The sequence below is a fragment of the Bombus vancouverensis genome, chromosome 7, assembly GCF_051014615.1.
Source record: "Bombus vancouverensis nearcticus chromosome 7, iyBomVanc1_principal, whole genome shotgun sequence".
Lineage (NCBI taxonomy): Eukaryota > Metazoa > Arthropoda > Insecta > Hymenoptera > Apidae > Bombus > Bombus vancouverensis.
In genome coordinates this window covers 4,172,633-4,186,102 of record NC_134917.1, presented here as the reverse complement: position 1 = coordinate 4,186,102, position 13,470 = coordinate 4,172,633, and the positions used below count along the sequence as shown (strand labels likewise).

Here is a 13,470-nt window from a genome sequence, read left to right as displayed (position 1 = left end):
TCTTACTATTATATATAGAATGAGCAAATACTGTTTACTAATATCTTGTACACGTTTCAACAATATATTCTGGAGGTTCTGCTTATATATAGCCGATAAATAGAAAATACTTTGAAATAAAGAGTTCCCCATTGAACAACTAAACATTCTTATTAGAACATCGATAAAAAAAAATGAGAACAAATCTTGCATCTAACGGTGCACTATGTTAAAACACTTTAAACATAAATGTGGCTCATCGATACAATCTGGACGATAGGTGGTCACCTTTTTGGTCCGATTCTTAGCAATTTTTGATCCTGACTGTTTAACATTTTTTTTATAGCACTCTGCAAAATTTTCGTGCCAGGTACGCATGCCCTTCTTTCTTCTGCATTTCGTGTCGCAATCTTTGTCGAATAAGTATGTTTGACGGCTCTGATGAATGGCACTGTGTAAGCTGCATTACGAGTGCCATTCTAAAATCTGGTACCTTGATTTTTGTGTTTGTTGCTTGTTTATAGAGTATCGTCGCGTTCGAAATTGATGTATTTAACAATAACTCTAAAGCTAATTTGATATACCACTTGAGAGTTCTTCTATGTGATGTAGAATATGCTATCATTCGATCCGATAAATCTACAGCACATTTTCCTCTGTTGTGATCTACCACTACCTTTGGTTTATCACAAACATCATTTTTTTTACCTTTACCGTCTCAGCCGAATGTTTCGTCGAAATCATAACAATGTCACGCTTGTCTCTCTACCTTACTATTATATATAGAATGAGCAAATACTGTTTACTAATATCTTGTACACGTTTCAACAATACATTCTGGACGGTTTGTTTACGACGAAATAGCAAATGCGAATGGTTTGTTGAAATAAACGAAGCCTTGTTATAATGTGTCGCTATCAACTGTTACCAAGGTACCACGGTGGTCACCCATGACCACCAATAAGATAAACGGTCCATTGGGGAAGAATATGTTTTACATCATCAATTTATTATTATTTTGCCATTGTATGCTTTGGATAATAAAAATACTCCCGTGGCGTCCTCAGCGAAACATGTGATTTTGACGTGGCAGTCAAAGTGTTAATCTGTTTCAATCTTCGTCTTACTGTCAGATGATATTCGTGATCCATTTTAAACTTTCCAAATGTATACAAAATCGCCTATTATCAGTAACATAATACATAATAAAGAAAGTTATTTAGCAGCAGTTTCGTAACTGTAATGTAGAATTACTAACTCGAGTACAAATAACGTGATTGTTAAAAATTAATATAGGTCAGTAGCAAGGAAAGAAAATAGAGTATGTTTCATTTCGATCAGTTTTGTAACAGCTGAGAAACAGCTTGTACGCTCCCACGTTTGGTAAAGGTCAAGCAACCACAGGTATTGTTCACGTCGTGTTTGTTCTAAAATCGAACTCTTTTTTTTATAATTTAATATTCTTTGTTACGGAGAGCAATCTATTTATTTATTTATTTATTATTGTTTAGTCCATGCCTTTCGACTTTGGACGAATTTTCGGTTTTACATCTCTTACATCTAATTCTCTTCTTATATGTCTATTAAAAATTAATATATCGATACTCCATTGATTTCCTAGGAAAATAATTTGAAGTGTCTGTATCTAAAGGGTACATATATTGGTAATGGAACTAAACTGAAAGACAGGCATTTAAAATTAACTTAAATGTCTTCTTTTTATGTTAATAAATTTTATTAACATAATCTTTTTATGTTAATCATAGTTACTTATTCGTAGATTCGTTGTCCATCCAGTCGAAGGTGGACTACGATGATTACTTAAAACTGCGAAAAATAACAAAATAAGAAATTAAACAAATGATCCTCATGTAAAATTATTGAACGCTTTGATCTCCCTTTAGCCTGTCAAAGTGCTAATTCGTGACCGGTCAACAATGTGCTAACTAATAAGACGTGGATATTTGATTTCGATCGATCGAAGTGTGGAATATTTGAATTAAAAGATTCTGCTTAAACTTAAACAATTACTCGTCAAACTCGATAACGCTTCATCAAGTTTTCGTATTCCTGTATTATGACACTCGTCACGTACGATATAAAACAGAGTTCCCAGTTAGGGAATAGGTAAATGGAACAAAAAAGATAGTCGTGTCGCAGAAGGTTCGTTGAAAAGACGGGCGAAGAGAACGAGAATCGTAAGCCGGTCTTTCTCGAACGCTTAGCGTGAAATTGCACGGCGTATTCATTCGCGAACGATTCAGCTCTCAGGAGAGAAGGGGCTTCCCGATTCCTTGTCGCGAAATGATTAACTTTCGACGAGATTCCGCTTAATTCCACGGCTGTCTGTTAGAAACAATGCCAAGCTTCTTTTTCTCTCGGGAAAACCGGGCTATTCCTTTACTGAGAAATCCGTGATTTATGAGGCAATAACGAAAGATATTTCCTGCGTTGCGATTCAGGTGACGTGGGTGCAGCAGCCAAGCAAGGACTCGTTTCGACTACTCACGGTCGGTAGGATCCTGTACAGTGCGGATCAGCGGATCAGCCTCAACTTCCGGTAAGTGAAATCAACAAAATACGAAAGATATTTAGATAGATATGACGTATTGATAATTAGCACATGAAAATTGACATTGGTATTGATTTCGATACGGGATATGAAGTATGGTGAAATCGTAATATATTAGATCATCCCATAAGTTCGTGCCGTTTTTCGAGCGGTTATATATGTTATCTTTTTTAAACACCTATGAATCGTTGTCTTAGGTATTTTCAGAACATTTGACATCTCTTGAACTGTCAAACTTTGTGATTTTCCAACAAGATCCCGAATTTTATCTTCGTCTGTCTGAGGAGGACGCCCGGAGAGTTCCTCGTCTTCTAAACAGAAATTCCCAGCTCTAAAACGTTGGAACCACTTCCTACAGGTGCCAGATGAAAGCGCATTTTCTCCGTAAACAGCACATATGTTTTTCGTGGCAATTGTTACAGAACTTCCTTTCCAAAATTCATATAACATGAGATGTCGAAGATGGATACTCATTTCACTCGCGATTTTTTACTGTTAGAAGTCACTGTGTTCACTATATTACGATCTCATACCCACGAAAATCTGCTCTAGCCTGTTCTCGATCAGCTAAGCTCAAGTGCATTGGTCCCTTATCGCCGTATGTTTATAAATCGACATATGAAATGTGTACACAAAAGTTGGCACGAACTTATGGGATGACCCAATACATAGTCCGAACAGGGCCGGCGCAAGTCAGGTTCAGCACGTTCGCCGGAACCCGGGCCCGTGGTCTACGAAAATTACCCAATTTAAAAAAAGCAATTTTGATTAAGTTTTTACAGTATGATGATTTACAGATGCAAGACATTTTTTAATAACGATGATTTATCATAGTTTAAAGGAGTGAGAAAAATCATCAAAGTTCAATGTAACTCCATAAAATCCTCATATCCTGGAAACTACTTTAGATAAAAAAAACCCAAGCACTTTCAGAAAAATGTACTTTTTAGAGAAATTAAAGTACATCAATAGTCTTTTGCAAAAGTCATACATGATTACAGATTTTGTACTTTCATTGGATCTTTTGCCCCTTAAAAGCGAGTTATGGATGCGAAAAAATAGTACTCGGATTTGTCTAAAAAACTGCTTATAAAAAGTATATAATATGTAACATGTTACATGTGTAAATAAATAATTTCTCGTTGTAAAATTTAAGTGTAGGATTTGAAGGTGTATTGAGGCCCCGCAAAAGATCACGCCGGCCCTGAGTCTGAACCCGTCTATTTATATGAACCTGTCAAAGAACAAATTTATATAGTAGGAGTTCGTTGAGTTTCTCCAGTATTTGCCATTTTCCATATAATAATAGCAGTTCGTGTTGAGATAAGCGCGTTGAATCGGCAGGATTCATTTTATTAAACAGCTAACTGGAATTTTAGTAAAATAGCTAAATGTTAAAATTGAATTTGTATTTGAAAATTTTAATTTCAGTTCAAATCTAAAAATTTGATCTTTAAAAGTTATATTACACATTTTCGCTACTAATTATTTTCTAAACAAAAATCAAATTAATTGCATCGACAAACTGAGGAAAAGTGTATGCATTGAAAGTATAAAAATTGTCACGCGAGATATCTATTTTAGGAGAACAAGAATATTTTGCATTCGTATAGAGAGAAGACAAAATTTCTACGATTTCGTGACAGTGGAAATGTGATTGAACTCATTACTAGTATCGATAGAAATTTCTATTTTTATCGATTTCCGTGTCACGAAATGCTATAAAGTCGTGTAGCTGGATATTTCTCGCTTTTATAGGTACGCTATAAAAGTCGAATACATCTAAAAATCGCGTAACGATATATGGACGAACGAAGTTTTCCATTTTTTGATCTCACAGATACCCGAGCAATTGGAGATTACAAATCCAGTACGCAACTACGCGGGATTCCGGCTTATACAAGTGTCAAGTTGCAACGCATCCGCCGCTGGTTAAAACGATTAACGTCGTCGTCACGGGTGAGTGATCTTTTGAAACTGTATCCGCGATTAACCGCCATTGTTTTGCTTCAAAATTTCCTTTCTCGTGCGTACGCTGTGAAACAATACGCCGTTAAATTGTATCGTCAACAGAACATTGATAAAAAGAAATGGCACAAGGTACTAGAATATTTTTTATCATATTCTATTCTATTCTATCATATTATGATCATCTCCCATGATATACTGAATTAAATGAAACGAAAGAAAGACTCAACCAAACATTTTTCCGAGCTACACTTCCTCTAAACACAAACACCATTTCCAATAAAGGAAAATCTTTTCATAAAACCTTGCTGTTGAACCCTCCACAGGGTTTTTCTCATCTTCTTCCATGAATCTTCCCCAAATAACTGCAACATAATTAAGACTCTTCTGAAGATCCAAAGAGCCCCATCCAACGTACTTCCTGTATCCACTTACCCCATCCATTCGCCATGTAATCTTCAAGAAAACAATCGAAAGGTAAAAGTAAACAAAACCACGTGCGCTCGATTCTATTCTCGTAGCAACGAGATGAAGGAAAGCATTCTTCCTCTCATCGTCTTGTTTTATTTTACCCCACGATTCATAACGAAGGGTTGCAGGAGAGCGCCCTATCCACGTTAACCAATTAAAGAGCAATGCGTTCGACGCAACATTTACAATATTTCCAAACAATTTACCTTATTAAAATTTGTTCACTAACATCGTAATTATGAAAGGAAACTCGCTCGATACTTTTTTCGTCACTGCTTCCTCCACCTGGATTTTACAATTTTGTAAAATTCATCCACTTGCGCTAGAAAGACGTGCCACGCACGTCAAGATGCTTTTCGTCGCTGCACGCTGCACGTCGGCTAACAGTTAGATCGTTCGTTTGTCGAGCTACAGTTGCAGAGTGCACGACGTCACATAGAGTCATCGATATCTTGGAAATATTTCAGAATAGATTATTAATAAATAAAAGGCTATCGTTGCCGTGAGTATTTATGCATACCGTGTAAAATTCTTTATGTAAGACCCTACCAACGCGCTGAGGCACTGCTTAACGCTAGAACCATCACACCAGTCAGATTGATCGGTTTTACAATTTTATTTTAAAATTCTTACTTCATGTTATATTTTTGTCCGCAATGATGTAATGACTTTCGCAACGATAACTAAAAGAATAATATAATGAATTTTATTTTGTTTTTTGTGTATTCAAACTGAAAATAATTTTGTATCAAGGCTACTTATACCAATACCAGTCAAAATGTAAAAGGGTCCTGCAATCTGTTTGTCGAGCCCCAATTAACCAGTTTCTTCGTTTTGTGCACCTTGCCATACTTTTTTTGAATTTTTACTGTGTATCATTCGATATGATGATATCAGTTATCAGGAAAATTCCGGATCGATAGCCAGATCGCTGGATGCTGACACTAGAAATACCACATCAGTGAAAATAACTGGTTCTACAATTTTATAAATGTGTCAACCCTTGTTTAGGGATCATGGTTGCAGATGGATTAATAATACCAAAAATGTATTACATAACATGGAATTCCTTCTTTAAGAAAGTAGTAAATCAATAAATATAAAAATATTCTATTTTACGTATTTTTTAAAAACCAGTCGTTTTAACTGGTGTTGGTAGAAATAGCTTCGTGTTAACTATCGATAGTTCTAGAGTTAAAAGATTGCACTCGCAGACGCGGTGAGGCGTGTTATATCGTAGTGCACGACACGCGCAACTGTGAGTTTATTGGCAGCGCAAGTGGTTAAAGAAATTGCATTTACAAAATTTTTCTGATTTTGTAATGTGTAATAACTTATAATAATTTAAATTAATATGGTTTATGATATTAAATTAATATAATTGATGATAATTTAATAAACGTAAAATAAAAGTAATTTATAAAATTATAGTTAATTATTACGCAATGTTTAGTGGGTTTCGATAGAGGGAGAAAGAGGACGAGGGAGGGAAAGAAACTTGACCGAGTCGGAAGAATGGTTCTCAGTTTCCGAGCGACATTCGAGACGAAGAAAGGGACGTAGCGGGTCACACAAAGGAGCAAAGGGTTACAGAGCAGGTTTCGCGTGTCCCAATCCCCTTACGTCGCCAATTCGGTGCAATGGAAACCCGCATTTCGTCGGCTAAAGCGCCTCGTGGCCGGTAATCTGATCTGATCCGAAGAGGGGCCTGGTCGGTGAACAAAAGCCGCCGTAAGGACGAAGTAGGGCAGAACAAACCCGGATAGACTGACATTGTTACACGACTCCTTCTCCTCCCTTTTCTCTGTCTTCGTTCGACCATCTGGCGTCCCTGTTGCTCTCCCTAAATCGTCAAGCCCGACGTTTTGTCGTACCGCTGGAATTTCTTTGACCTCTCTTGCTCCAGGAACGATCTTTTTGGCCCTCGTGGGTATCTATACGGAAGAAATATCTAACACGGGATGAAATCGATATGGGACACGCTCGTTGACTCATCTCGATCAAATAAGTTTCACAGGAAACGATTTGTATGGGGATGATTGATAGGGCTTTCTGATGGAGCATAGTTTCGCGAACGACGCCATAGATCGAACTACTTAATTTATCAGGAACCATGGAAAGAGTTTCTTTTTTTTTTATTTGGTAGAATTTTTACAATCAATTCTCATTGAGAATTATAAGTAAATTTTATTTTGGCGTGGTACTGTAACTTGGATTATATGTGTTTATAGAATGTTTGATTCTAGTTGAGTCTAATGCTTAAATCTAAAGGGTAATGTCTGTGGAAAGAGTTCTCACGGAGACTTCTTTGATCATTTTGTTTTTTTTTTTTATTATTTATTAAAATTACAATCAATTCTCTTGAGAATTTGCAGTAATTTTCTGGCGTGGCGCAGTAACATGACTAATTATTTATAATAAGTTAATACTTGTTATAGATAAGTATAATTTGTACGTACGTATTGTAAATAAGTAAATGTTACTTAATTTAAATAACTAGTTGAATCTGTCGTTTAGGTCTAGCGGGTAGTGTCTCTTCAGCCTGCGAATCTGGTCCGTCGTATCAAGTAGTTCAGTGATTAGGGGGTTTCGGTGTTTGTTGACTCTTTTGCTATATCTGTCGCTATGTTTTGCTATTTCCTCTTTGACTGTGGGTATCTTGAGGTCGCGATGAATTGTTTCGTTGGTAACGTACCAAGGTGCGTTTATTAAGGATCTTAGCGTTTTCGATTGGAAGCGTTGAAGTATTTCAATGTTGGAGTTACTTGCTGTTCCCCATAGTGATCATCTTGTTCTGTGTAACTTTTATCTTTCTTTACGATTTCTGTCTGTCGAGTTTCTACATCTCTTAACACGTTGACTGCCACGCGTGTTTTCAATGAAATCTCCTTCAGGCCACACGTGTCGCAGTAACAAGCGTTCTCTGCTAGGTACTCCCATCGGTATTTTAGTAATGCGAGTGGCTCAAGTGGTGATCTCAAGAATGATCTCTCGTTTCGTTTGTTCGCAACATTAAAATCACTAGCTGTTGTCGAATACAATGAAGGAAAATGTGGTACAGATTATTCCGACCAAATGGTTCCTTATGCCACCACAATTAGAAAAGGAATCAAATGGTACAGAAAACTTGGCATTCAACTTCTTCTGGGAATTTCTGTTGTAAACGCTTTGACGGTTTACAAAACAAAGAAGAATATAAATATTAGAATATTTAGAGAATTATTAGTTGCAAAATTATTAGGGTTGTCTAAAAATACAAAAAATCCTTGTCTTCGACGGAGTCAGCGTAATATCGCCGTTCTGAAAAATGATTCCGGAAGAAGCATTAGACGCGCATGCAAACTATGTTATGCAAATAAAAGTTGCGAATGGACCGAACAAAGACACGAGAGAATTTAAAGAAAACAACAACTTATTGTCCAAATTGTCCCGACCAACCTCAGCTATCTATAGAATGCTTTAAAGTTTTACATTCTAAATAATTTTTCTAATAAAACATTTTCGTATTACTTTTATAACAATTCGATAGTTTTATTATTTCCTCTGGAATATCTTTTCAAATACCTACGACGATCCTTCGCAAGTAGTTGAATAAGCGTCATCCGAATATGGGTGACGCGGCCCTACCGGAAACTTTGCTGACACCCGAATACGGGTGTCGTGGCAGTCAACGTGTTAAGAGATAATATTCATTAAATTTGGGATTATACAAAATACTGAAATATATACTTTAATAATTAAGTTTTATCGTTTTATTAATTAGTGTACCCTTTCAGGAGCTTTCATGGTTTATATATTTGTTCCTATTACTCGGATTTAATATTTTATTAATTTCTACTTTAATAATAACTTACGATTCATTGTATTTCTATTCTATTATATTTTTATATATTATATATTTATTATGAAATCTGAAATTTAGTATCACACATCAAGTCTTCTCTTCTTGAATTCCTGGGGAATTTCATAAATTTAGTATGGAAATAATATTTTATATTTGTTTAGAGAATGAAACAAAATCGAACCGTAACGGAAAATGAACGAATCAGATTAATTTCGGATAGCGAAATAAGTTTGGTACCGACGACAGCTGCACTTTCCGTGTTCCTCAAAATTGCGTATTTGTCACGTTAAAACAATAGTTACGTGAAGATGACTTCTGGAACATGTACGAAGCCCATGGACGGGCAGAAACATCCCGTTGTCCAGTAATCGATCATCGATGCGATTAATACGATGATTGATACACGTTCATCGTGACCCCTTTGTTAGCTGGCCGAAGGCTGCGACAATATTTGCTACGACCGTGTGACGATGCCTGTTTTCGCTAAAGGACAGGATTTATTAAATTCTTTATTACATCGCTAGTTCTTTATTGAGAATTCTCAAGGGCTGCAACTAAGCCTTTTATGTCTTATTCGTTGTTCCTTTTCTGCGACATCGTTCGATGAAAGAAAAGATCGTGTCTCTTTGCGTTACAGATGACTATAATAGTAAAAAATTTCATATTAAAGATAACTCACAATTACGTAACAAATTTTTTTTTTATTTATTTATTAAAATTACAATCAATTCTCGCGTTGAGAATTTTCAGTAATTTTTCTGGCGTGGCGCAGTAACATGGCTGATTATTTATAATAAGTTAGTACTTATTATAGATAAGTATAATTCATAAGTAAGTGTTATAAATAAGTGAATATTACTTAATTTAGATAACTAATTGAATCTAGCGTTTAGGTCTAGCGGGTAGTGCCTCTTCAGCCTGCGAATCTGGTTCGTCGTATCTATTAGTCCAGTGATTAGGGGGTTTCAGTGTTTGTTGACTCTTTTGCTATATCTGTCGCTATATTTTGCTATTTCCTCTTTGACTGTGGGTATTTTGAGGTCGCACGTAACGAGTGTTTCGAAATTGTTTCCATGCTTATTACACGGCATAGTTACTATCGTATTAATCAGTAAACATTTTAGTGTTTTCGATTCAGGTAAATAGGGCAGCCAGGAACACATCAGTCAGGAGAACACTGTTTATTTTAACACGTTGACGCCGGCGCCGATATTCTGCGTTTTCTCTCTCTCCGCCGCAACGTCAGATTATACTGTTCAACACGATTTTTGCGACGAGCTGAAAAGGAATCTGAAAGCAGTTTCTGTCCATCACCCTCGGTTGTTGAAAAAATCGATTTTGAAAAAAATCACTATTTTTCTACTTCGACCTCAATTTATAGCAAAATTACAAAAGCTATACGATTCCTGTTGGATTTAATGAATTCTGTGGACTTCGAAAAGTTCCTTTCGTTTCACAAAGAAACAATAGACGCACAGGATTTTTTGTTTTATATTCCTTTGATCTATTTTTTGTTAATCTTCCAATTTACATTGTATGATCCATTTTACGTGCAGTATATTAATACGTGTAATAAAATATAATATAAAAATGTTTCGCATTTATTGTTTCCTTCTAAAACGAAAGAAACTTTCCAAACAACCTAATACGTTGATATACGATAGCTTGGCAATATCAATTTGCATATTATTGAGATATGTATAATTTTGTGTGTTAGACTAGATTGGCCGCGTAGTAGTGACAAACGTATATGAGTATGAGTGTGTGGAAGTATGTGTGTGCGCGTTGTCTCGAAAAACAGATGAATGTAACTGTTCCGTTGGCAGTCTGGTATGGAAGATTTTTTTTTTTATTTATTTGTTAAAATTACAATCAATTCTCGCGTTGAGAATTTTCAGTAATGGTATGGAAGATGGTTTTCTTTTTTTTTTCTTTTATTTGGTAGACTTTTTACAATCAATTCTCATTGAGAATTATAAATAAATTATTTTGGCGTGGTATTGTAACTTGGATTATAGGAGTTTACAGTACGTTTGATTCTAATTGAATCTAATGCTTAAATCTAAAGCGTATTGTCTTTTTAGTCTGCGGATCTGATCCGTCGTGTCAAATAAGTGGGTAACTAATGGGTTTTGGTGGTTGTTAACTCGTATATTATATCTGTTACTGAATTTGAATATTTCTTCTTTAACTATGGGTATCTTAAGGTCGCGGTGTATTGTTTCGTCGGTAACATTGGAAGATGGCGAGTCAAAGAAAATGCTGAGACGCGTGCAAATATATGGATGGTTGGTAACTGGTGGTACAAGCGGAAAGGGGGCGATTCTACGCGAAAAAAGAAGTCGAAAATATAGAATAAAAATTCTTCGTTTGAGGCTTTGTTTTCGAGAAAATCGACTTTGAATTTTCGCTCGGTACGCGTGCACTTTATCACGTCTCGTTATAACGGATCTCACTGTAGATTTTTAAAAAAATTAAAAAAAAAGGAAGAAAAAAAATTTTATTCTATATTTTCAACTTCTTTTTTCGCGTAGAATCACCTCCTTTCCGCTTGTACCAGCAGTTACCAACCACCCTGTATATCGACGAAGAACCTGGAAATCGTTTATTAAATAAATCTATAATTATTTCAATTTGAATTCTAAGTGTAACCTTAGTGTTCCTTTACTTTTATTTCGGCAATTAAGATCCACAATTCTCGACACATATATCTGTAAATGTTAAATAAATGTTAAGCTGACGAGACCAGCTTTGGCCTTAATTTTTCTCAAAAGGTAGAGGTCTGACGCGAATTCTGACCATCGTACGCAATGCTCTGAACATTTTTCTATGAGAAACGTTCATAGCGCGAATCGACAAATTTTTCAATTCCGTACAGGAAAAAAAATAGTCATGCATGTTCGTTGGAGAACGACGGCGCGCGTAAGGAACACATACAACGAAAATAGTCTTGGGACGTAGTTTAAGTTTTAGTCGTAAATTATGTTGAGTGCGAGCGGCAATTTCGTCGAACCCCCGACTGACGATTTCCAGGCACCCTGGCACTCGAGGCGCTAGTAACGTGTGCTGTACGGAGAAAACCTCTAAGGTGCGAGTTGACGGGACTCTGCATTAGAGTTTCGTTTCCAGGACCGCCGAAGAAAGATATGGTACCGGGCTAAGTGAGTGAGGACTATCGCGTGATTTTCCGGAAATCGGTTCCCTTTCCCTTGGTCGATCGCGAGCCTCGAGATGGGCTTTAGCTAGGCGCTAGGCTTTGACCTGCCTCTGGGCCTTCGGCGGCCCAATTAGACGTTCAGGGCCGCCCACACTTAATGAGGGAAATCAGTGACTTCTGGGGGAACGAATACGCCCCAGCCACTTTTTGAATAGTCGTGACACTTTTGACAACGACGTGAGGTTTACTGAGAGTTTAGAATTGGCAGCAAGTGAAAAAAAGAGTAGTTGATGTACATTGCGAGTATTGTGGGTTGTGCGAAGTTTCTGTGAGGTGCGAGGTTAGTAAAGTTCTGACATAACGAGTTTCCTGAGCACACAGTTCTTCCAGTAAGTGTAAAAGTAGTCGAAATTTTCTTTTGTTTCTAGAAAGGCGGTTAGCATTTTTCTATTTTAATTTTTGCCCATCTAAATAACATATACCATGGATATGGAAATCAGTGATTCGTCTGATGAATCAATAATTGGAAGCAGGAGAATCATACAAAGGGCACATATACTCTCAAGCTCTTCAGACGAGGCAAGTAATGACAGTGAATCGTCAGCTAACGAACTAACCGACGATACCATGGAAGAAGAAGATTTCGAGTCAGATTCAGAGGAAGAGGATCTTGATGAAGAATGGCAGGAAATAAGAGAAGGAGGCCAAACCATGACTGAGTATTCGCAAGAAGAAGAGTTGTTAATTGAAGACGCGGACTGCGACGACCCTGTTTCTTTATATAAGTTATTCTTCACGGACAATATATTAGAAATGATCGTTGAGGAAACGAATAAATATGCTGTACAATGCTTGGAAAACTCTGTATCTAATAGCAGAGAACACCAACTGGACTGGAAACCTGTTACAAAGGACGAAATGAACACTTTTATTGGTATCCTGCGTATCATGGGTCTAGTGCTGCTACCTAAAATTAGATTATACTGATCTGTATTCGGACGCATGTATAAGAAAAGCGATGAAACGCGGTCGGTTTATATCGATACTTAAATATTTACGATTTTCCGATAATTCCACGACTACGACCGAGGACCGTTTGTGTAAATTTAGAAATATTGTCGCAATTGTCCATACGTTCGAAAATACTGTTAAACCTGGTAAAAATATTGCAGTTGACGAAACCGTGATTCCGTGAAGGCGCCTCAGATTTCGGTAATATATTCCAGGCAATCGGCAAAAGTCGGGTATAAAACTTTATAAACCGGACATTCGGGAAGGTTGCACCTATCGCATTCATATTTATGCCGGAGAAAATGCAACCAGAGTAGTGAAAACACATGCGCATTTTTCTTATAACGATGTTGAAAATGGGGTTGATCTATCCGATCAGATGTCATCTTATTATAGTTGTTTGTACAAAACCGTAAAATGGTATAGAAAAATTGTAATAGAATTAATATGCGAGACTTGCCTCGTAAA

General features: G+C 36.6%; 1 protein-coding gene across 1 annotated transcript in view; it reads left to right on the top strand.

Moving 5' to 3' along the window:
- The window catches only part of LOC117161646 (uncharacterized), a 111,402-nt gene that overhangs the window by 28,761 nt on the left and 69,171 nt on the right, over positions 1–13,470 (top strand). Inside the window, exons 3-4 of the mRNA XM_033343348.2 lie at positions 2,442–2,539; positions 4,392–4,510. Coding sequence (XP_033199239.2) covers positions 2,442–2,539; positions 4,392–4,510 — 217 coding nt within the window. The remainder of the gene's footprint in view (positions 1–2,441; positions 2,540–4,391; positions 4,511–13,470) is intronic.